This window comes from Heterodontus francisci, chromosome 11, assembly GCF_036365525.1.
Source record: "Heterodontus francisci isolate sHetFra1 chromosome 11, sHetFra1.hap1, whole genome shotgun sequence".
Taxonomy (NCBI): domain Eukaryota; kingdom Metazoa; phylum Chordata; class Chondrichthyes; order Heterodontiformes; family Heterodontidae; genus Heterodontus; species Heterodontus francisci.
Genome location: NC_090381.1, coordinates 21,419,512 through 21,443,883, shown reverse-complemented (window position 1 = coordinate 21,443,883; position 24,372 = coordinate 21,419,512). Strand labels below are relative to the sequence as shown.

General features: G+C 44.9%; 1 protein-coding gene across 5 annotated transcripts in view; it reads left to right on the top strand.

Annotated features, from left to right (window-relative positions):
- Nucleotides 1-24,372, top strand: part of LOC137375126 (anoctamin-7-like) — a 145,720-nt gene that overhangs the window by 66,879 nt on the left and 54,469 nt on the right. For 4 of the 5 annotated variants that reach the window (XR_010975932.1, XR_010975933.1, XM_068041783.1 and 1 more), the window contains exons 7-11: nucleotides 3,291-3,348; nucleotides 3,998-4,108; nucleotides 6,514-6,679; nucleotides 8,938-9,028; nucleotides 14,530-14,626. Coding sequence is in view for 3 of the 5 variants with exons in the window: in XM_068041783.1 (XP_067897884.1) it covers nucleotides 3,291-3,348; nucleotides 3,998-4,108; nucleotides 6,514-6,679; nucleotides 8,938-9,028; nucleotides 14,530-14,626 (523 nt within the window). In the remaining 2 variants the exon portion in view is untranslated. The remainder of the gene's footprint in view (nucleotides 1-3,290; nucleotides 3,349-3,997; nucleotides 4,109-6,513; nucleotides 6,680-8,937; nucleotides 9,029-14,529; nucleotides 14,627-24,372) is intronic. The other variant, XM_068041784.1, reaches the window with a different exon arrangement.

Genomic DNA, 24,372 nt, shown 5'->3' with positions numbered 1-24,372 from the left:
GAGGAGATTTGATAGGGGTGTTCAAAATCATGAGGGGTCTGGACAGAGTAGATAGGGAGAAACTGTTCCCATTGGTGGAAGGATTGAGAACGAGAGAGCACAGATTTGGGGTAATTGGCAAAGGAACCAATGGTTACTTGAGGAAAAATGTTTTTACACGGCGAGTAGTTCGGATCTGGAATGCACTGCCTGAGAGTGTGGTGGAGGTAGAGTCAATCGAGGCTTTCAAAAGAGAATTGGATTGTTATCTGAAAAGAAAGAATGTGCAGGGCTATGGGGACAAGGTGAGGAGTGGCACTAGGTAAATTGCTCTTTCGGAGAGCCAGTACAGAGACAACGAGCTGAATGGCCACCTTCAGTGCTGTAACAATTCGGTGATACCAGTGTCAATGGGACACTAGAAGCTTGGCCACTGCCTCTGATACCAATGTCAATGCTTATTGGGTCACTGAAGGTAGGGACAAAGCATTAATTCTCTGATTGGTGGGATGTGATAAGTGTTCCCGAGGAAACTGAACTAAGATCATCACCATTTTTTTGATAACTTGGATGAAGAAATATGGAATTTTACGTCCAGGTTTGCAGAAGGGTGAATGTACCAAGGGTTATGGACGTACGAGGTGAGTGTATAAAACTATGGCAGCTATTGTTCAATCTGGGCAAGTGTGAGGTTGTGTAGTTTGTCAAGTTATATTATTTTATTCATGGAAGAATATTTTATTCATGGCGGAGACTAGAAACTGTTGAGGAGAAAAGGGATGTTCAGGGATACAATAACTAAAAGCCAGTGGACAGCTACAAAGTCTAGGCAAAATGGCTAATGGAATGTTGACCTTTATCGCAAGGGAGATGGAATATCAAGGGGTGTCAGTGATGTTACAACCTTCAGAACCTTGTTCAGAACCCACCTGGACACTGAGTGCAGTTTTGGACACCACAGCTCAGGAAGGATATATTGGCCTTGGAACAGTCCAGATTCACTAGAATAATGCCAGGACTTGAAGGAGCTAAATTATGAGGGCAGATTACAAAAACTTGGCTTGTATTCCCATGGGTTGGTTTGTGCTATGCTGTTTCTTGTTGGGCTGTGTTGTATTGTGCCCTCTGAAATCTCTGTGCTCCTCCATTTCTGACCCCATGGGCATTTCTGATTTTTTTACTCACCATCGGTGACCGTGCCTTCAGCAAACCCGACCCTAAGCTGTGCAATTCCCTCCCTGTGCTGTGTTTTTGCATGGAGCGGTGATGTTTTAGAGTTATAGAGTTATACAGCACAGAAATAAGTCCTTCGGCCCATTGTGTCCATACTGGCCACCAATCATCTATCTATTCTAATCCCATTTTCCAGCACTTGGCCCGTAGCCTTGTATGCTAAGGCGTTTCAAGTGTTCATCTAGATACTTCTTAAATGCTGTGAGGGTTCTTGCCTCTACCACCCTTTCAGGCAGTGTGTTCCAGATTCCAACCACCCTCTGGGTGAAAAAGAGTTTCCTCAAATCCCCTCTAAACCTCCTGCCACTTACCTTAAATCTCTGCCCCCTGGTTATTGACATCTCCGCTAAGGGAAAAAGTTTCTCCCTATCTACCCTATCTACGCCCCTCATAATTCTGTACACCACAATCAGGTCCTCCCTCAGCCTTCTCTGCTCTAAGGAAAACAATCCTAGCCTATCCAGTCTCTCTCCATAGCTGAAATGCTCCAGCCCAGGCAACATCCTGGTGAATCTCCTCTGCACCCTCTCCAGTGCAATCACATCCTTCCTATAGCGTGGTGCCCAGAACTGTACACAGTTCTCCAGCTGTGGCCTAACTAGCTTTTTATACAGCTCCATCATAACCTCCCTGCTCTTATATTGTATGCCTCGGCTAATAAAGGCAGGTATCCCATATGCCTTCCTAACTACCTTATCTACCTGTGCTGCTGCCTTCAGTGATCTATGGACAAGTACACCAAGGTCCCTCTGACCCTCTGTACTTCCTAGGGTCCTACCACCCATTGTATATTCCCTTGCCTTGTTCGTCCTCCCAAAATGCATCACCTCCCACTTCTCAGGATTAAATTCCATTTGCCACAGCTCTGCCCATCTTACCAGCTCATCTGTATCGTCCTGTAATATAAGGCTTTCCTCCTCACTATTTATAACACCACCAACTTCCGTGTCATCTGCGAACTTACAGATCATACCTCCTATATTCACGTCTAAATCATTAATCTACACTACAAACAGCAAAGGTTCCAGCACCGATCCCTGCGATGCACCACTGGTCACAGGCTTCCAATCGCAAAAACAACCCCCAATCATTACCCTCTGTCCCCCTGCCGTTAAGCCAATTTTGGATCCAATTTGCCAATTTGCCTTGAATCCCATGGGCTCTTACCTTCTTGACATATCTCCCATGCGGGACCTTATCAAAAGCCTTACTGAAGTCCAGTTAGACGACATCAACTGCATTACCCTCATCTCCACATCTAGTCACCTCCTCGAAAAATTCAATCAAGTTTGTTAGACATGATCTCCCCCTGACAAAGCCATGCTGACTATCCCTGCTTAATCTCTGCCTGCCCAAGTTTTGTCTTGTGTTTTTCCGTGGTATGATGGTGCTTTGTGTTGTGCTTTTGTGTGGTGTGATGGTGTTTCCTCCTGTGTTTTGCTGGGTGTGATGGTGTTTTCTGCTGTGTTTTGCTGGGTGTGATGGTGTTTTGTCCTGTGTTTTGCTGGGTGTGATGGTGTTTTCTGCTGTGTTTTGCTGGGTGTGATGGTGTTTTGTGCTGTGTTTTGCTGGGTGTGACGGTGTTTTGTGCTGTGTTTTGCTGGGTGTGATGGTGTTTTGAGCTGTGTTTTGCTGGGTGTGATGGTGTTTTGAGCTGTGTTTTTGTATGGCGTGATGGTGTTTTGTCCTGTGTTTTGTGGGGTATGTTGGTGTTCTGTGCTGTGTTTTGTGGGGTATGTTGGTGTTTTGTGCTGTGTTTTGTGGGGTATGTTGGTGTTTTGTGCTGTGTTTTGTGGGGTATGTTGGTGTTTTGTGCTGTGTTTTGTGGGGTATGTTGGTGTTTTGTGCTGTGTTTTGTGGGGTATGTTGGTGTTTTGTGCTGTGTTTTGTGGGGTATGTTGGTGTTTTGTGCTGTGTTTTGTGGGGTATGTTGGTGTTTTGTGCTGTGTTTTTACATCATGTGATGGCGTAGTTGTGATGTTGCACTAGTATATTCAGAATGGTTTTACACCTTTGGGAAGTTAGGAGAGATTTCATTATTTAAGTTCAGAAACTTACTGGAGATATTTTCTGTACAGGTTCTTAAATAGTGACAACCAAGATGACTTCTTCACCAACACACAGAGGCACCAGATAGTAAGTACTGGACTTTCAGAGCAACCTATCACTCCTGGAATAGGCTGCCAAATTCCAACCATCCGCTGCAAAGCAGCACCCATTTGATGTGGTTGTGTGTCTGCAATTGGGGAGATGATGCTGATTAAGTCACAGTTGTTCCTTGTTGGTGTTCAGAAGTTTAATTAAAGTTGTCTTTGTGCTGCAGCAGTTTTTTGGAGCACTGGTAAGCCTGATTTTGAAGAACTATTGCTGGGAATTGAATGGGTCGTTAATCGTGGACAATGAGCTGTGGATGCGTGAAATGCTGTGCATGTGCAGACTCATCAAATTACCATTTTTATTCCTTTGTCAGCATCTCTTTTTTTTTGTTGGGTTCTTACCCTACATGAAGGTATGTAGTGACATAAGAAGACGTACTTTGCTCAGCTCAGGCCTCTGTCTGTGCAGCTTCTGATGTTCAGAGATGTGAGAATGTTCCCATACACACAGCGGAAGCTGAACCCAGTGGTGAAAGTTAAATTTGACTTCAGTTTGGCCCTTCAGAAATCTGAATTTCGATATTAGTGGATGTGATCTGTGTCTCCGGTGACTGGTTCTCGCCACATCTTGGCTTCTTTACCAAATGTGTTTGATCAGATTCTGATTGTCTTTTTATCCCCTTGGGCAGGTTTATGAAATATTAGCGAGGACTGTATATGGGCATCAGCGAAGGGCTGAGATTGGTATCGACAGTCTGTTAAATGAGAACGTGTTCTCGGCTGCATTTCCCCTTCATGATGTAAGAGCTGTGCTTTGTTTTCTAGTTCCAAACCTCAGCGACACTTTAACCGACCTGTCATACGTCTTTCAAATAGCTCTACATTCTGGATTTCTGAGCTTTAGAATTGATCAGCTAATAGGGGAGCAAAATACTGCGGATGCTGGAAATCTGAAATAAAAACAAGAAATGCTGGAACCACTCAGCAGGTCTGGCAGCAGCTGTGGAAAGAGAAGCAGAGTTAACGTTTCGGGTCAGTGACCCTTCATCGGAACTGACAAATATTAGAAAAGTCACAGGTTATAAGCAAGTGAGGCGGGGGTGGGGCAAGAGATAACAAAGGAGAAAGTGTAGATTGGATAAGGCCACATAGCTGACCAAAAGGTCATGGAGCAAAGGCAAACAATATGTTAATGGTGTGTTGACAGACAAAGCATTAGTACAAATAGGGTGTTAACGGACTGAAGGTTGAACAGCAGCAACTCCAAACATGAAAAAAAACAGTGGGTAAGCAAACTGAACAAACTAAGATGAAATGAAATAAACGTGAAAAAAAAGTTGTAAAAAAGAAAAAAGAAAAAATAACTAAAAATAAAAGTAAAATGGGCGGCCCATCATGCTCTGAAATTATTGAACTCAATGTTCAGTCCGGCAGGCTGTAGTGTGCCTAATCGGTAAATGTTTATTTCATTTCATCTTAGTTTGTTCAGTTTGCTTACCCAGTTTTTTTTTCTTGTTTGTACTTGCTGCTGTTCAACCTTCAGTCCGTTAACACCCTATCTGTACTAATGCTTTGTCTTTCAACACACCATTAACATATTGTTTGCCTTTGCTCCATGACCTTTTGGTCAGCTATGTGGCCTTGTCCAATCTACACCTTCTCCTTTGTTATCTCTTGCCCCACCCCCACCTCACTTGCTTATAACCTTTGACATTTCTAATATTTGCTAGTTCCGAAGAAGGGTCACTGACCCGAAACGTTAACTTTGCTTCTCTTTTCACAGATGCTGCCAGACCTGCTGAGTGGTTCCAGCATTTCTTGTTTTTATTACCTAATAGGGGAGTATAGTTAATACGGAGGAATAGTACAACAAAATACAAGACGTCGTTAACAGACTTGCCGAATGGGTGTGCACATGGCAAATTAATTTTAATATTGATAAGTGTGAGGTGATCCAGTTTGGTAAGAGGAATAAGGAGACCACATACTCTTTTGAAAATAAGCTTAAGTAGGTTTAAGGAGCAAAGGGATCTGGGGTATGGGTACACAAATCATTAAAAGTAGCAATGCAGGTTAATAAAGCCATAACTAAAGCAGACTAAGCACTGGGGCTCATTCCTAGAGGGATAGAGTTCAAAAGCAGAGGTCTTTTATTAAACTTAGATATCATTTTTATGTAGATCGCACTTGGAACCCTGTGTACAGTTCTGGCCTGCATATTAGCAAAAAGATATAGAGGCACTGTTGAAGGTGCAAGAAGGTTTGACAAGAATGAAACCAGAACTGTGAGGTTATAACTATCAGGAAGGACCAAACAGGCTGGGGCTCTTTTCTCTGGAAAAGGGAATGCTGAGGAGTGACCTGATAGAGGTCTTCAAGATTATGAAAGGGTTTGATAGGGTAGACGTAGACAAGATGTTTCCAAATTGTGGGAGAGTCCAAATCTAAAGGCCATAAATATAAGATAATCACTAATAAACCTAGTAGTGAATTGAGAAGAACCTCCTTTATTCAAGAATGGTTAGAATGTGGATGTTGCTCCATGGAGTGCATTGTGGAGCTCGTCAGTGACCAATTCTGGGCACTGGTCTGGCTATTTGGTGAGGAGAACTCATCAGCATTGAGGAGTGAAGGAAGGGAGGAGAGTGATGGGAGAGAAACAGGGAAGGGGGAAAGAAAGAGAGAGAAATGAGCAACAGAACAAAACCAAAGAAAAAGGAGAAACAGGAAAGAGGCAGAAAGGCAGAAATCAGACAGAAGATGATGAGAGCGAACCAGTGAGTAAGCGGGAGAGAGAAACCAGAATCATTGGAAATGGTACAGTTAATCATGGGTCAGTATTTTCTTCTAAGGTGTACATTTTTCAGTTAGATTCAGTTACAATCTTGCTATGTGTGATTGAAGTATTGGAAACAGCATGAAAAAATAGTCAAGGTGGCCTTTCAGGTGCTGCCCTCTGTAGCTGCACCCTCATACTGCTGGAACTCCACGTTGGGCATGCTCAGTTGGAAGATTTATCCTGACCAGTCCAACTGAGGACCTCACTCAGACAAAACCATGGGTGCAATGGAATTGTTTCTACCGATTGTTTCACCCAGGGTATGGAACCTAGAGAAGTGTACAGGGAAGGGATTGCAGGAGCAAACGCTGATCAGCACTTGAGAGCAAAGCAAATGCTAATGATTATAATTGGTTTTGCCTGCAGGGTCCATACAAGGCTCTGAGTAATGGCACATATCCTGAGAAGCCCAGCCGCAGGCAGGTACTGTATGAGCACTGGGCTCGGTGGGGCAAGTGGTACAAATACCAACCGCTGGACCATATCCGGGATTACTTTGGGGAAAAGATTGCCTTTTACTTCACGTGGATAGGTATGGTTCTGCCTGAATGATTTTTTTAGTTTAATCCTCCTCAACTATCTCAAATTCACAATGGAGCAAAGTAATAACACAATCGGCCCCAATAACTCATCTCTTTACCCGCCCACTCCCTCAAATATCCAGCCAATTCTCTCGTAAACTATTCCAAGCTATCTGCCCTCCTGGCAGATCATTACACTACCCTCCGTGTAAGGTTCAATGTAAAATGTCTGGGCACTATCATCTCTTCTAATCTCAAGCCCATGCCCCTTTTTTTTAAGAGCTAGTCTTAATTAATTTTAGGAACACTCCTATGGCTCAATGAATACATGCACCAGCAGTGCAGTGCTGAGGCAGTCAGACCCGTAAACCCAGGGATTAATCACCAGTTTGTACTGAGCCAGCTCATCTCAGCTCTGGTGCTGCAGTTGGTCGCAATGACGGAGCTTTTAACCCAACCCACATCTGCCCTGCGGTATCTGTTATGCCAGACCTGTGTGCTTTGGGGTGTCTATTATACCAGCACAGTCTACCCTGGGATGTCCGTTATCCCAGCACCGTCTGCCCTTGGGTGTCTGTTATCCCAGCACCGACTGCCCTGGGGTGTCTGTTGTATCAGCACCGTCTGCCTTGAGGTGTCTGTTATACCAGCACAGTCGGCCCTGGGGTGTCTGTTATCCCGGCACCGCCTGCCCTGGGGTGTCTGTTGTACCAGCACTGTCTGCCCTGGGGTGTCTGTTATACCAGCACAGTCTACCCTGGGGTGTCTGTCATACCAGCACAGTTGGCCCTGGGGTGTCTGTTATCCCAGCACAGTCTGCCCTGGGGTGTCTGTTATCCCAGCACCGACTGCCCTGGGGTGTCTATTATACCAGCACAGTCTACCCTGGGATGTCCGTTATCCCAGCACCGTCTGCCCTGGGGTGTCTGTTGTATCAGCACAGTCTGCCCTTGGGTGTCTGTTATCCCAGCACAGTCTACCCTGGGATGTCCGTTATCCCAGCACAGTCTGCCCTGGGGTGTCTGTTGTATCAGCACAGTCTGCCCTTGGGTGTCCGTTATCCCAGCACCGACTGCCTTGGGGTGTCTATTATACCAGCACAGTCTACCCTGGGGTGTCTGTTATCCCAGCACAGTCGGCCCTGGGGTGTCTGTTATCCCAGCACCGTCTGCCCTGGGGTGTCTGTTGTATCGGCACCATCTGCCCTGAGGTGTCTGTTATCCCAGCACTGTCTGCCCTGGGGTGTCTGTTATACCAACACAGTTGGCCCTGGGGTGTCTGTTATCCCAGCACAGTCTGCCCTGGGGTTTCTGTTATCCCAGCACCGACTGCCCTGGGGTGTCTATTATACCAGCACAGTCTACCCTGGGATGTCCGTTATCCCAGCACCGTCTGCCCTGGGGTGTCTGTTGTATCAGCACAGTCTGCCCTTGGGTGTCTGTTATCCCAGCACAGTCTACCCTGGGATGTCCGTTATCCCAGCACAGTCTGCCCTGGGGTGTCTGTTGTATCAGCACAGTCTGCCCTTGGGTGTCCGTTATCCCAGCACCGACTGCCTTGGGGTGTCTATTATACCAGCACAGTCTACCCTGGGGTGTCTGTTATCCCAGCACAGTCGGCCCTGGGGTGTCTGTTATCCCAGCACCGTCTGCCCTGGGGTGTCTGTTGTATCGGCACCATCTGCCCTGAGGTGTCTGTTATCCCAGCACCGTCTGCCCTGGGGTGTCTGTTATACCAGCACCGTCTGCCCTGGGGTGTCTGTTATACCAGCACTGTCTGCCCTGGGGTGTCTGTTGTATCAGCACCATCTGCCCTGGGGTGTCTGTTATCCCAGCACCGACTGCCCTGGGGTGTCTATTATACCAGCACAGTCTACCCTGGGATGTCCGTTATCCCAGCACAGTCTGCCCTGGGGTGTCTGTTGTATCAGCACCATCTGCCCTGGGGTGTCTGTTATCCCAGCACCGACTGCCCTGGGGTGTCTATTATACCAGCACAGTCTACCCTGGGATGTCCGTTATCCCAGCACAGTCTGCCCTGGGGTGTCTGTTGTATCAGCACCATCTGCCCTGGGGTGTCTGTTATCCCAGCACCATCTGCCCTGGGGTGTCCATTATACCAGTACCGACTGTCCTGAAGTATCTGTTGTATCTATCCTTTGGCCTGTGGTATCTGATACACCACTAGGCCAGCACTATTTCGCAGTTTGTAACCATCATATTTGCTGTAATTTCATTAATTGATGTTAGCTTACTTGTTTTCCTTTCAGGGTTTTACACTGGGTGGTTGTTACCAGCAGCAATTGTAGGAACTGTGGTCTTCATTGTTGGAATCTTCCTGATGATAAATGATATTCCTGCGTAAGTCCTGCACTAAACAGTAAATTGGGGAATTAAGCATTCAAAATATAGTCACACTGTATGTTACAGTGTAAATATAGTCACACTGTTTGTGGTATAGTCACACTGTACAATGATGTAGTCTGAATATAGTTAATCTGTATAGTCTCAATGTGGGTACTCTGCACAGAGCTACAGTCCGTAGGGTCACTCTGTACACAGCTACAGCTTGAATAGGGTCACTCTGTGCATAGCTACAGTCCGAATATGGTCACTCTGTGCATAGCTACAGTCCGAATATGGTCACTCTGTACATAGCAACAGTCTGAATATGGTCACTCTGTACAGAGCTACAGTTTGAATATGGTCACTCTGTGCACAGCTACAGTCTGAATAGGGTCACTCTGTACATAGCTACAGTCTGAATATGATCACTCTGTGCACAGCTACAGTCTGAATAGGGTCACTCTGTACATAGCTACAGTCTGAATAGGGTCACTCTGTACATACGTACAGTCTGAATATGGTCACTGTGCACAGCTACAGTCCGAATATGGTAACTCTGTACATAGCTACAGTCCAAATATGGTCACTCTGTGCACAGATACAGTCCGAATATGGTCACTCTGTACATAGCTACAGTCTGAATATGGTCACTCTGTACATAGCTACAGTCCGAATATGGTCACTCTGTACATAGCTACAGTCTGAATAGGGTCACTCTGTACATAGCTACAGTCTGAATGTGGTCACTCTGTACATAGCTACAGTCTGAATATGGTCACTCTGTACATAGCTACAGTCTGAATAGGGTCACTCTGTACATACGTACAGTCTGAATATGGTCACTGTGCACAGCTACAGTCCGAATATGGTAACTCTGTACATAGCTACAGTCCAAATATGGTCACTCTGTACATAGCTACAGTCCGAATATGGTCACTGTACATAGCTACAGTCCGAATATGGTCACTCTGTGCACAGCTACAGTCTGAATATGGTCACTCTGTACATAGCTACAGTCCGAATAGGATTACTTACATAGCTACAGTCCGAATATGGTCACTCTGTGCACAGCTACAGTCCGAATATGGTCACTCTGTGCACAGCTACAGTCTGAATATGGTCACTCTGTACATAGCTACAGTCCGAATAGGGTCACTGTACATAGCTACAGTCTGAATATGGTCACTGTACATAGCTACAGTCCGAATATGGTCACTCTGTACATAGCTACAGTCCGAATAGGGTCACTCTGTACATAGCTACAGTCCAAATATGGTCACTCTGTGCACAGCTACAGTCTGAATATGGTCACTCTGTACATAGCTACAGTCCGAATAGGGTCACTGTACATAGCTACAGCCTGAATATGGTCACTCTGTACATAGCTACAGTCCGAATATGGTCACTCTGTACATAGCTACAGTCCGAATAGGGTCACTCTGTACATAGCTACAGTCCAAATATGGTCACTCTGTACATAACTACAGTCCGAATATGGTCACTCTGTACATTGCTACAGTCCGAATAGGGTCACTCTGTACATAGCTACAGCCTGAATAGGGTCACTCTGTACATAGCTACAGTCTGAATGTGGTCACTCTGTACATAGCTACAGTCTGAATATGGTCACTCTGTACAGAGCTACAGTCTGAATGTGGTCACTCTGTACATAGTAGTCTGAATGTGATCACTCTGTACATAGCTACAGTCCAAATATGGTCACTCTGTACATAGCTACAGTCCGAATATGGTCACTCTGTACATAGCTACAGTCCGAATATGGTCATGGATCAACCCTGCAAAGTCCTCCTAACTAATATATGGGGGCCTGTGCCAAAGTTGGGAGAGCTGTCTCACAGACAAGTCAAGCAGCAGCCTGACATAATCATACACACCGAATCGTACTTTACAGACAATGTCCCAGACTCTGCCATCACCATCCCCAGGTATGTCCTGTCCCACCGGCAGGTCAGACCCAGCAGAGGTGGCGGCACAGTGGTATACAGTAGGGAGGGAGTTGCCCTGGGAGTCCTTAACATTGACTCCGGACCCCATGAAGTCTCATGGCATCAGGTCAAACATGGGCAAGGAAACCTCCTGCTGATTACCATCTACCACCCTCCCTCAGCTGATGAGTCCGTACTCCACCATGTTGAACACCACTTGGAGGAAGCACTGAAGCAAGGGCACAAAATGTACTCTGAGTGGGGGACTTCAATGTCCATTACCAAAAGTGGCTCAGTAGCACCACTACTGACCGAGCTAGCCGAGTCCTAAAGGACATAGCTGCTAGACTGGGTCTGAGGCAGGTAGTGAGGAAGCCAACAAGAGGGAAAATCATACTTGACCTTGTCCACCAATCTACCTGTCACAGATGCATCTGTCCATGACAGTATTGGTGGGAGTGACCACCGCACAGTCCTTGTGGAGACGAAGTCCCGTCTTCACATTGAGGATACCCCCCATCGTGTTGTTTAGCACTGCCACTGTGCTAAATGGGATAGATTTCGAACAGATCTAGCAATGTAACACTGGGCATCCATGAGGCGCTGTGGGCCATCAGCAGCAGCAGAATTGTACTCAACCACAATCTGTAACCTCATGGCCCGGCATATCCCCCACTCTACCATTACCATCAAGCCAGGAGATCAACCCTGGTTCAATGAAGAGGGCATGCCAGGAGCAGCACCAGGCATACCTCAAAATGAGGTGTCATCATGGTGAAGCTACAACCCAGGAGCAGCATGACAAACAGCGCAAGCAGCATGCGATAGACAGAGCTAAGCAATCATCCAACCAACGGAACAGATCTAAGCTCTGCAGCTCTGCCACATCCAGTTGTGAATGGTGGTGGACAATTAAACAACTAACTGGAGGAGGTGGCTCCACAAATATCCCCATCCTCAATGATGGGGGAGCCCAACACATCAGTGCGAAAGATAAGGCTGAAGCATTTGCAACAATCCAGCCAGAAGTGCTGAGTGGATGATCCATCTCGGCCTCCTCCTGAAGTCCTGCAGAGGCATGTGGGTGTCCTAGTGCATGAATCGCAAAAGGTTAGTATGCAGGTACAGCACGTAATTAGGAAAGCTAATAGAATGTTATCATTTATCACGAGGGGAATTGAATACAAAAGTAGGGAGGTTATGCTTCAGCTGTACAGGACATTGGTGAGACTGCATCTGGAGTACTGTGTACAGTACTGGTCTTATTTAAGGAAGGATGTAAATGCGTTGGAAGCAGTTCAGAGAAGTTTTACTGGACTAATACCTGGAATGGGTGGGCTATCTTATTTTATGAGGAAAGATTGGACAGGCTAGGCTTGTATCTGCTGGAATTTAGAAGAGTAAGAAGCGACTTGATTGAAACATATAAGATCCTGAGGAGTCTTGACAGCGTGCATGTGGAAAGGATGTTTCCCCTTATGGGAGAATCTAGAATTAGGGGTCACTGTTTAAAGATAAGGGGTCAACCATTTAAGACAGAGATGAGGAGAAATTTTTTCTCAGAGGGTCATGAGTCTTTGGAATTCTCTTCCTCAAAAGGAGGTGGAAGCAGAGTCTTTGAATATTTTTAAGGCAGAGGTGGATAGATTCTTGATAAGCAAGGGGGTGGAAGGTTATCAGGGGTAGGTGGAAAAGTGGAGTAATCAGTTCAGCCATGAACCTATTGAATGGCGGAGCAGGCTCGAAGGGCCGAGTGGCCTACTCCTGCTCCTAATTCGTATGTTCATATGCTCATATTACTAGGTCAAATGATACATCTCTGTCTTACATGGGTGATCCCTTATTTTTAAACAGTGAGCCCTAGTTCTAGATTCTCCCACAAGGGGAAACATCCTTTCCACATCCACCCTGTCAAGACCCCTCAGGATCTTATATGTTTCAATCAAGTCGCTTCTTACACTTGTAAATTCCAGTGGATACAAGCCTAGTCTGTCCACTCCTTCCTCGTAAGACAGCTCGCCCATTCCAGGTATTAGTCTAGTAAACCTTCACTGTACTGCCTCCAAGGCATTTACATTCTTGAGTATGGCATCAAAGAGCCCTAGCAAAACTAGAATCAATGAGAATCAGGAGGAAAACTCTCTGCTGGCTGGAGTCATACCTAGTACAAAGGAAGATGGTTGTGGTTGTTGGAGGTCAATCATCTGAGCTCCATGACATCACTGCAGGAGTTCCTCAGGGTAGTGTCCGAGGCCCAACCATCTTCAGCTGCTTCATCAATGACCTTCCTTCAATCATAAGGTCAGAAGTGGGGATGTTTGCTGATGATTGCACAATGTTCAGCACCATTCGCGACTCCTCAGATACTGAAGCAGTCCGTCGAAATGCAGCAAGACCTGGACAATATCCAGGCTTGGGCTGATAAGTGGCAAGTAACATTTGTGCCACACAAGTGCCAGGCAATTACCATCTCCAACAAGAGAGAATCTAACCATCTCCCCTTGACATTCAATGGCATTACCATCGCTGAATCCCCCACTATCAATATCCTAGGGGCTACCATTGACCAGAAACCGAACTGGAGTAGCCATATAAATACCATGGCTACAGGAGCAGGTCAGAGGCTAGGAATCCTGAGGCGAGTAACTCATCTCCTGACTCCCCAAAGCCTGTCCACCATCTACAAGGCACAAGTCAGGAGTGTGATGGAATACTGTCCACTTGCCTGGATGGGTGCAGCTCCAGCAACACTCAAGAAGCTCGACACCATCCAGGACAAAGCAGCCCACTTGACTGGCACCCCATCCACAAACATTCACTCCCTCCACCACTGATGCACAGTGGCAGCAGCGTGTACCATCTACAAGATGCACTGCATGAACACACCAAGGCTCCTTAGACAGCACCTTCCAAACCTGCGACCTCTACCACCTAGAAGGACAAGGGCAGCAGATGCATGGGAACACCACCACCTGCAAGTTCCCCTCCAAGTCACGCACCATCCTGACTTGGAACTATATTGCCGTTCCTTCACTGACACTGGGTCAAAATCCTGGAACTCCCTTCCTAGCAGCACTGTTGGTGTACCTACCTCACATGGACTGCAGCGGTTCAAGAAGGCGGCTCACCACCACCTTCTCAAGGGCAATTGCGTATGGGCAATAAATGCTGGCCTGGCCAACGACGCCCACATCCAATGAACGAATTTTTAAAAAATGCTGTACAGAGCTGCAGTCTGAATATGGTCACTGTACAGCTTTAAAATCTATATCTGGTCACTCTGTGCACAGCTACAGTCTGAATATGGTCACTCTGTACAGAGTTACAATCTGAATATGATCTCATTATACAACGTACACTGTGCTTGTCAGTCTTGCAAACCATTGTGGTTACATCTCAATTGGAAAGGTGACACGAATAAACTAACAGAAGCTTGATCCTTGATTGGCAAGAGCAACTGAGTGTGTAGCCCAGAAGCACTGTGTGTGTAGTGAGCGATGTGGACATTGTCCCTACTAATAGACCACTTACACAGGATTAATTCCGTTTCTTCTCTGTGTCTATACCCAGGAAGGAAATCTGTGAGGCAGGAGATAAATACAACATGTGCCCACTCTGTAAGAACTGCAAACCCTGGAAGCTCTTCAGCATCTGTCCCCTCTTCAAGGTAACACTGCTGCTTCATTCTTTAAGCCCTGGGCATGTTTGAGTGACTGGACCTGTTAGCGTAGCCCTTCCAGCGGGATATTCCTGCAGCAATAGGTGGAGCTGATGTTTCACTTTTGGGGGAGATTAAAGCTAGGGGCCATAGATATAAGATAGTTATGAAGAAATCCAATAAGCAATGTAGGAGAAGCTTCTTTACCCTGAGAATGGTGAGAATGTGGAACTCGCTACAACAGGCAGTGGTTGAGGCAAATGGTATAGATGCCTTTAAGCGGAAGTTGGGTAAGTACAGGAGGGAGAAAGGAATAGAAGGGTATGCAGATAGGGTGAGATGAAGTAAGGTGGGAGGAGGCTCATGTGGAACATAAACACCACATGGACCTGTTAGACCGAATGGGCTGTTCCTTTTCTGGAAATTCTATGCAAGTCGTGTAACTGTGTAACCCCCTCAGTGAGACCATTAACGTTAAAATATGAAGATATGAACCCCCCCAGACTAATTTAAAGAATTACTCGACAAGATTTCACATTTTCGGTCTTTTATTATATCAACTAAATTAAAATAAATCCCCATTAACTAAATAGTACTTTGCAAAGAGCTGATACTCCATATTATAAAGAAAGATGCTTTCTTTACTTATTAAAATACTTGAAAACCCTTCACCACACTTACATGTTACACAAGCCTTTTTGATGATGAAATCCTTTGTGGTTAAAAGTCCCAACCTCCTCCCAGTAGCAATGGGTTGAATCTCCCAGACCCTTTCAAAAATCAATGTCGTCTTTGCTCACTTTTCCGAGCACTTCCAACCTGGGTGTCTGTGAATAAGGCAATTCCTGGTGATCCTGCTGGTCTTCCACTTCTCCATAAGTTTCAACTTTCAAAACAGGTTCAAGTCTTCTCAACCTTTTGCTGAAATAGGCTTCCGAGAGCAGATGTCCCCTCCCTCTCTCTCAAGGCTGCAACAGCTGGTTGTCTTCCTTAAGGCCTGTCTGTCTTCAGAAAATCTGTTGAATTTATGTGGACTCAAGTCAATAGCTTATTGTCCTTTTCCAATATGCAAAGTCCAGAAGTCTGGTTTCACAGAGTCACCTGGGCCTTCCATTGATCCCAGGTGTTAACAGCTGCCTGGTACATATGCATCCTCAGAATCACTGACTCCTTGTTTTGCAACCCGAAAGTCTGGCGAGGAGGGTGGGGGGTTGGTGGTAAAATGTTTTTTTCTTCAGGTGTTACCCCTGCAGTCTCTTTTTTTTCCAAAAAAGTCTTTGATCTGTCTCATCCTTTAGCGGAGTGGATGTGAGGTCAGCTAACCTCCTGGACTCCATTTTAAACTCTTACAAATCACAATTTTTAAAACGAATCATGTAGCAAAATCCAGTGTTCATAACAATGGCAATCTGAATGTCCTTGTCGATATGGTGATAGATAAAGAAGTAGTGGCTCAAATAAACGGTGCTGAATGCAATTCACAAGTCATGTGAGGATATTTCTGGTATTTTGAAGCTAGCAGTGAGAGGGACAGAGCTCTCTGTGAATACGTGTCTGGAGAACTCCATTGTGTGGAGCATTGATTCGGGAGGGCTATGTCTGTGTTGTCCCCGCCCTATGCATTGTGTTAAGACCCTGTAATTGCAGGGGGTCCCGAGCTAGTCAAGGAACCTGAATGAGATCCAGCGATTGTTGAAGGCCTAAGTTAAATTGAGCTCAGCTTCATCGAGGGCTTCCAAACCCAATCATTGTACGGGATGCCCCACAAGGCAAAAGCCAGTCCTGTCCCCTGTTATGACCGAGGCAGAAGCAATTCACTGTCAGTTCAGTCCCTTTACTGGTTGATGGGAGTGACGAACAAAAGGTTTTGACTTATTCACAAGTTCAAAATCATCAGCAATTTCCGCTGCTCGCCTAGCTTTCAAAACTTTCAGGTTATCTATATTAAAGGATTTAGCAAAATTTGGAACAGCCGACACTGGTTCATTAGTTTAGATTGCCTTTAGCTTTTCAAAAGCTGCCTGGCATTCATCTGACCATACCACTTTGTTTTTCTTTTTTTTGTAGCAATTCGGTTAATGGAACAGCCACAGTACTAAAATTCCATACAAATTTCCTGTAAAACCCACACATCCCTAAAAACCTCATTATTTCAAAGAACAAAGAACAGTACAGCACAGGAACAGGCCATTCGGCCCTCCAAGCATGTGCCGATCTTGATGCCTGTCTAAACTAAAACCTTCTGCACTTCCGGGGTCCGTATCCCTCTATTCCCACCCTATTCATGTATTTGTCAAGATGCCTCTGAAAGGTCGCTATCGTACCTGCTTCCACCACCTCACACATCCCCTCTAAACTTTGCCCCTCGCACCTTAAACCTATGTCCCCTAGTAACTGACTCTTCCACCCTGGGAAAAAGCTTCTGACTATCCACTCTGTCCATGCCACTCATAACTTTGTAAACCTCTGTCATGTCGCCCCTCCACTTCCATCGTTCGAGTGAAAATAATCCGAATTTATCCAATCTCTCCTCATAGCTAATGCCCTCCAGACCAGGGAACATCCTGGTAAACCTCTTCTGTACCCTCTCCAAAGCCTCCACATCCTTCTGGTAGTGTGGCGACCAGAATTGTACGCAATATTCCAAGTGTGGCCTAATTAAGGTTCTGTACAGCTGCAGCATGACTTGCCAATTTTTATACTCTATGCCCCGACCGATGAAGGCAAGCATGCCGTATGCCTTCTTGACTACCTTATCCACCTGCGTTGTCACTTTCAGTGATCTGTGGACCTGTACGCCCAGATCTCTCTGCCTGTCAATACTCCTAAGGGTTCTGCCATTTACTGTATACTTCCCACCTGTATTAGACCTTCCAAAATGCATTACCTCACATTTGTCCGGATTAAACTCCATCTGCCATTTCTCCGCCCAAGTCTCCAACCGATCTATATCCTGCTGTATCCTCTGACAATCCTCATCACTATCCGCAACTGCACCAACCTTTGTGTCGTCTGCAAACTTACTAATCAGACCAGCTACATTTTCCTCCAAATCATTTATATATACTACAAACAGAAAAGGTCCCAGCACTGATCCCTGCGGAACACCACTAGTCACATTCCTCCATTCAGAAAAGCACTCTTCCACTGCTACCCTCTGTCTTCTATGACCGAGCCAGTTCTGTATCCATCTTGCCAGCTCACCTCTGATCCCGTATGACTTCGCCTTTTGTACCAGTCTGCCATGTGGGACCTTGTCAAAGGCTTTACTGAAGTCCATGTAGACAACATCCACTGCCCTTCCTTCATCAATCATCTTCATCACTTCCTCAAAAAACTGGATCAAGTTAGTGAGACACAACCTCCCCTTCACAAAACCATGCTGCCTCTCGCTAATAAGTCCATTTGTTTCCAAACGGGAATAAATCCTGTCCCGAAGAATCCTCTCCAATAATTTCCCTACCACTGACGTAAGGCTCACCCGCCTATAATTTCCTGGATTATCCTTGCTACCCTTCTTAAACAAAGGAACGGCATTGGCTATTCTCCAGTCCTCTGGGACCTCACCTGTAGCCGATGAGGATACAAAGATTTCTGTCAAGGCCCCAGCAATTTCCTCCCTTGCCTCCCTCAGTATTCTGGGGTAGATCCCATCAGGCCCTGGGGTCTTATCTGCCTTAATGTTTTTCAAGACGCCCAACACCTCCTCCTTTTTGATATTGACATGAGTCCCTAGTCTCATCATCCACCAAGTCTGTCTTTTTGGTGAATACTGATACAAAGTACTCACCCATTTCCTCTGACCCCACGCATAGATTCGCTCCTCTGTCCTTGAGTGGGCCAACCCTTTCCCTGGCTACCCTCTTGCTCTTTATATACGTATAAAAAGCCTTGGGATTTCCCTTAATCCTGTTTGCCAATGACTTTTCATGACCCCTTTTAGCCTGTTCCCAGCCTTCTATCCCTTACGAATGCTTCCTTTTGCTTTGTGACTAGGCTCACAATATCCCTCGTTATCCAAGGTTCCCGAAACTTGCCAAACTTATCCTTCTTCCTCACAGGAACATGCCGGTCCTGGATTCTAATCAACTGACGTTTGAAAGACTCCCACATGTCAGATGTTGATTTACCCTCAAACAGCTGCCCCCAATCTAAATTCTTCAGTTCCTGCCTAATATGGCCTTCCCCCAATTTAGCATCTTCACCCGAAGATTACTCTTATCCTTATCCACAAGTACCTTAAAACTTATGGAATTATGGTCACTGTTCCCGCAATGCTCCCCTACTGAAGCTTCGACCACCTGGCCAGGCTCATTCCCCAATACCAGGTCCAGTACGGCCCCTTCCCTAGTTGGACTATCTACATACTATCTAAGTTCATCTGCCTTACCTGTTATACTTCTCGCATTGAAACAAATGCACTTCAGTCCACCAGTCCCGCTGTGCTCAGCAACAACTCCCTGCCTGCTCTTCCTCTCAGTCTTACTGGCCTTTTTCACTAGTTCCCCCTCAGTTATTTCACCTGCTGTCCTACTGCTCTGGTTCCCACCCCCCTGCCACACCAGTTTAAACCCTCCCGAGACACGCTAGCAAACCTCGCAGCCAGGATATTTGTGCCCCTCCAGTTTAGATGCAACCCATCCTTCTTGTACAGGTCCCCTGTCCTGGAAGAGATCCCAATGATCCAGATATCTGAAACCCTCCATTCTACTCCAGCTGTTTAGCCATGTGTTTAGCTGCACTATCTTCCTATTTCTAGCCTCACTGGCACGTGGCACAGGGAGTAATCCTGAGATTACAACCCGAGAGGTCCTGTTTTTTAACTTTCTACCTAACTCCCTAAACTCCCCCTGCAGGACCTCGTCACTCTTCCTGCCTATGTCGTTAGTACCAATGTGTACCACAACCTCTGGCTGTCCACCCTCCAAATTCACCCTCTAAGTTTCCCATTTAGATTTAGGGATAGGGAACTCTACTAAGACCTTTGCCGTTTTTGGCAATACTTATCCTTGCCCCACTTTGTGTCCAAGCTAAGTTATTCTTGCTTTTCCGAATTCTCTTTTTGCCAGATTTATCACTAAGTCCACTGCTTGTAACTTTCTAAACAGAATTTTTAGCTGGTTTAAGTGTTCTTGCCAAGTGTTACTGTATATTAGTACATCATCGAGATATACTACACAGTTGGGAACACTGGCTACCAACTGATTCATTAATCTTTGAAAAGTGGCTGGGGCATTTTTAGTACGAATGGCAGCACCCAGCACTGATTAAGACTGTCAGGTGTTACAAAAGCTGATGTCTCTTTGGTTTGATGAGTCAAAGGAACTTGCCAGTATCCCATTAACAAGAGAATCTTGGTAAGAAACCTAGCATTACCCACTCTGTCGATACAGTCTTCTAAACGTAGAATTGAGTAGGAGTCTGCCTTTGTGACTGCATTGACTTTTCTGTAGTCTATGCAAAGTTGGGCCGACCCACCGGGTTTATGCATCAAGACCACCTGTGAATTCCAGCTGCTCTGACTAGGCTCAACTAAGCTGCCCTCCAGCATGTACTGGATCTTTGCTTTTATTTGGGCCTGTTTGTCTGGACTTAAGCAGTAAGAATGTTGTTTTAAAGGAACGGTTCCCCCTATACCCACATCATGTGTGGCTAAGGTTGTACATCCTGGTTTATCCCTACAGACTCTTTTAAATGGTGTGAAAAGCCTGGTTAGGTCTTCACGTTGTTTTGCCTCTAATTGCAAAAACATGTTGTCCAATTTTCCTCGGCATTCTGTATTTGCTAATCTGATAGTTGGAGGTTCAATCTGACAATTGTCTAGACCTCCTTCTGCCTCATCTTCATGATCCTTTTCCTTCTCAATAGTCCCAATTACCTGACATACCACTACTGGCTTATCTTCCTCCTTGCGATAATATTGCCTGAGCACATTGATGTGGCACAACCGGTGGTTCTTCCGGTGATCAGGGGTGTCCATCAAGTAATCTATCTTACTCACTCTTTTGATCACTCTATATGGGCCACTGAACCATGTTTTTAATGGTTCCCCCTGTAATGGTAACAACACCAGTACATCATCCCCTGGTTGAAAATTGCGGGTCTTTGCATTCTTGTCTGCCCATTTTGTCATATTGTCTTGGGATGCTTTAAGGTGTTCCTGAGCCACACCGCAAGCTTTTGTGAGTCTTTCCCGGAACACAGATACATAGTCTAGTATCAAAGATTCATTCCTTTGTTCTAAGAATCTGTCTTTTATGAGTTTTAGAGGACCTCTTACTTCATGTCCGTAAACCAGTTCGAAAGGATTGAAGCCTGTAGACTGATTCAGTGAGTCTCTGGTGGCAAATAAAAGAAAGTCTAGTCCTTTATCCCAGTCATGTGGATATTCGTGACAGTATGTTCTCACTCCAGGCGCTGCTCCACACACCACTGACCACCTCCAGGCGCTTACCCATTGTCTCTCGAGATAAGGAGGCCAAAGAAAGAATGTTCTCATCATTGTTTTGAGAGTCTGGTGAAATCTCTCTAAAGCTCCCTGTGACTGTGGGTGATATGCTGAAGATTTCAGCTGTCTAATGCCCAAATTGTCCATGATTTCTTGAAATATCTTAGACATGAAATTAGAACCTTGATCCGATTTAACTTCAAGTGTTAACCCATATCTCATAAAGAATTGGTTTAACTTTTCTACTACTATTTTCGCAGTAATTGTCCTCAAATGAATGGTCTCTGGAAATCGAGTAGCCATATCCATGATAGTAAGGATGTATTAATGTCCCGCCTTTGTTTTTGGCAAGGGTCCTACACAGTCTACTAATACCCTGCTAAATGTTTCCTCAGTCACTGGTATGGGAACTGTTGGTGCTGGTTTTTTGGCAGGTTGCAGTTTTCCCACCATTTGGCATGTATGGCATGTCCTACAAAACCGTCTCACATCCTTTGTAAGGCCTGGCCAGTAATAACGTTGGCTTTTACGTGATTTGGTCTTCCGAATTCCCCTATGTCCTGCAAAAGGAATGTCATGTGCTAACCTTAATAGTCCCTTGGCGATATTTAGGTGGTACCACTATCTGTTCAACAACTGTCCAGTCTTCGTCCACAGGTCTATGAGGCGTAATCCATTTCCTCCTCAAAGTCCCATCTTCCATATGATAGCCTTCTGGAACTCCTTTCGCCTCAGCTTCTGTCACAGCAGTCTGTGCCATTTGGTATAACTCTGGATCAGCTTGCTGTACTGCAATTATAGAAGATCTGTTAAACATCTCATTTGGATTATCTAAATCCTCAAATAAGGTTTCAGATGCTTGGCTATCTGTTTGTGGCACCCCTTTTATCTCTGACAATGGATCCTGTTTAGCCATTGCTTGGATGACTACACACACAGAAATTATTCCTGGAACTTGTTCCTGTAATTGTTCTGTTTCCCTAACTTCACTTGGTTTCTCTGTAATTATAGGACAAACTGATACTTTTGGTCCAGCCAAATCATTTCCTAGGAGTAGATCAATTCCGTCTACTGTCAAACTGTGGACAACATCTACAGTTACCATCCCAGATATTAAGTCACTCTCTGGGCGTACTTTATATAAAGGTACAGGTATATACTCCCCGCCAATTCCATTAATGAAAACATTAGCATTGAAGACGCTCTCTGGTGGAAAGGTTATATCTTTCCCCAGCAAGAGTGTTTGGATTGCTCCTGTATCCCTGGGTATAGTGATATGTTTTCCTGCCTCACTTAAAGAATATGGAGTTACTTTCCCCTTTGACAAAAATTCTTTATAACTTTTGGGTATCTTGTTCTTAACTTCTACACTCACTTTAGTTTTTGTATCTGGCTTTACAGCTACCGTTAAAGCTATAGCCTGGTCTGCTATACTCTCAGTCAGAGTCTTTTCCTCTGCATTAGCTTTGCGTACCCCAACAAGTCCTATGGGTTTACCTCACAATTTCCAGCATTCTGAACGAAAATGACCCGTTTTGTGGCAATGGTAACACTTTGGCTTGCAAACCTCACTTCTACCCTCAGCACCTTCCTTTCTGACCTGAGGAGGTGATCCTGGAGCATTCCCAGCTGTTCCTTCTTGTCCCTGGCTACTTGCCTTCCTTTCACTCTCCCACTTTCTATCCTTCTCAGGTTTATAGGGCTGACGGACAAAAGGTTTTGGCTTATTCACAAGCTCAAATCATCAGAAATTTCTGCTGCTTGCCTAGCTTTCAAAACTTTCAGGTTATCTACATGAGTTCTCACTACTGAAGGAATTGAATTTTTAAACTCTTCTAAGAGAATCAATTCTCGAAGGTTCTCATATGTGGTTTCCATCTTTAATGCCCGTATCCAATGGTCAAAATTAATTTGCTTCACCCTCTCAAATTCTACATACATCTGCCCAGCCAATCTCCATCGGTTCCGAAACTTCTGACAGTAAGCTTCAGGGACTAACTCATACGCAGCGAGAATAGCCTTTTTTACCATCTCATAATCTGCAGAAGCCTCTTCAGGAAGCATGGCATAAACTTCATGAGCTCTGCCCATCAACCTGCTTTGCATAAGCAGTGTCCAGCTTTCCTTTGGCCATTTCATCTCTTTGGCTATTTTTTCAAAAGATGTGAAAAATGCCTCTTTGTCCCTTTTCTCAAGCTTGTATAAATTTAAACAGCTTTTCGCTGGGTCCTGGGCTGAATACAGAATTTTCCTGACCAGAACTTTCCATGGATTCAAGACGACCCCTTTGTCTCAGTTCCATCTCTTTCACTTTCTCTCTGCTATTACTTTTTCTGTTTCCTGTTGAAGCTCCAGCTTCAACTGTAACTGAATTTTAGCTAATTACACTGCATCACTCTCTGACTTACTATCTTCTTGTTCTTCCTCTTTTAAATGTTGAACTCTTACATCAAATATCTCTGCTTTGCTAGCACCTGATTTCAACTCTAACCCCAATTTTGCCGCCAATTCTTTTGGTTTGTTCTTAGTTAAAGTTGGCAAGTCACTGAGGGACACATTCTCCTTTCCTAGAAACTCTGCTGCTACTGCTAATGCCATTCTGATGATGCAGTCTTTACCCTTATATATAAGAAACCTGGTTCCTTTTATTTTTTTCTTTCAAATTATTACTCCCCTTACAAATAACGTAATTGCCATTAGATTTGGATCCCAATAATCGAGCACCCCAATTAATATGATCCCAGTCGCGAGAGCAATTAATATGATCCCAGAGACGAGCAATTAATATGATGCCAGATGCAAGACCCCAATTTATATGTTATCCCAAAGATGAGCCCCCAATTAATATGTTAATATGCATGTCAATTCAGTCCCATCACTCCACAGGTCACAGCATATTATTAAAGTTTTCCCACCCAACCGGAAAACAGCCAAATTAAACACCCAGAATAAAACAGACCAAACCAGGTCTCTTTGGACAACAACAAATTAACTATTAATTAAAACTAAATCTTAAACACTATTCAGATAAACCTATATCGAAAGACCTTATAACTTCCTATTTTAACCTAATGCCCCACTTCACACATATACATTCAAAAATCAACAGTAAACTGTTTTTTTTTTAAAATTATGTTTTAAAAAATTAGCTGTTTCTTAAGAATAAATAAATAACTGGGTTGTAAGTCTTTGTGGGTTATGTTCCTGATGGGTGAGGTATCCTAGTGTAAAAAAAAAATCAGATGCTACTCGAAGTCTCCACACAGATTTGATGAACAGTCTCTACTTGATAGGCATTCAAAGCACT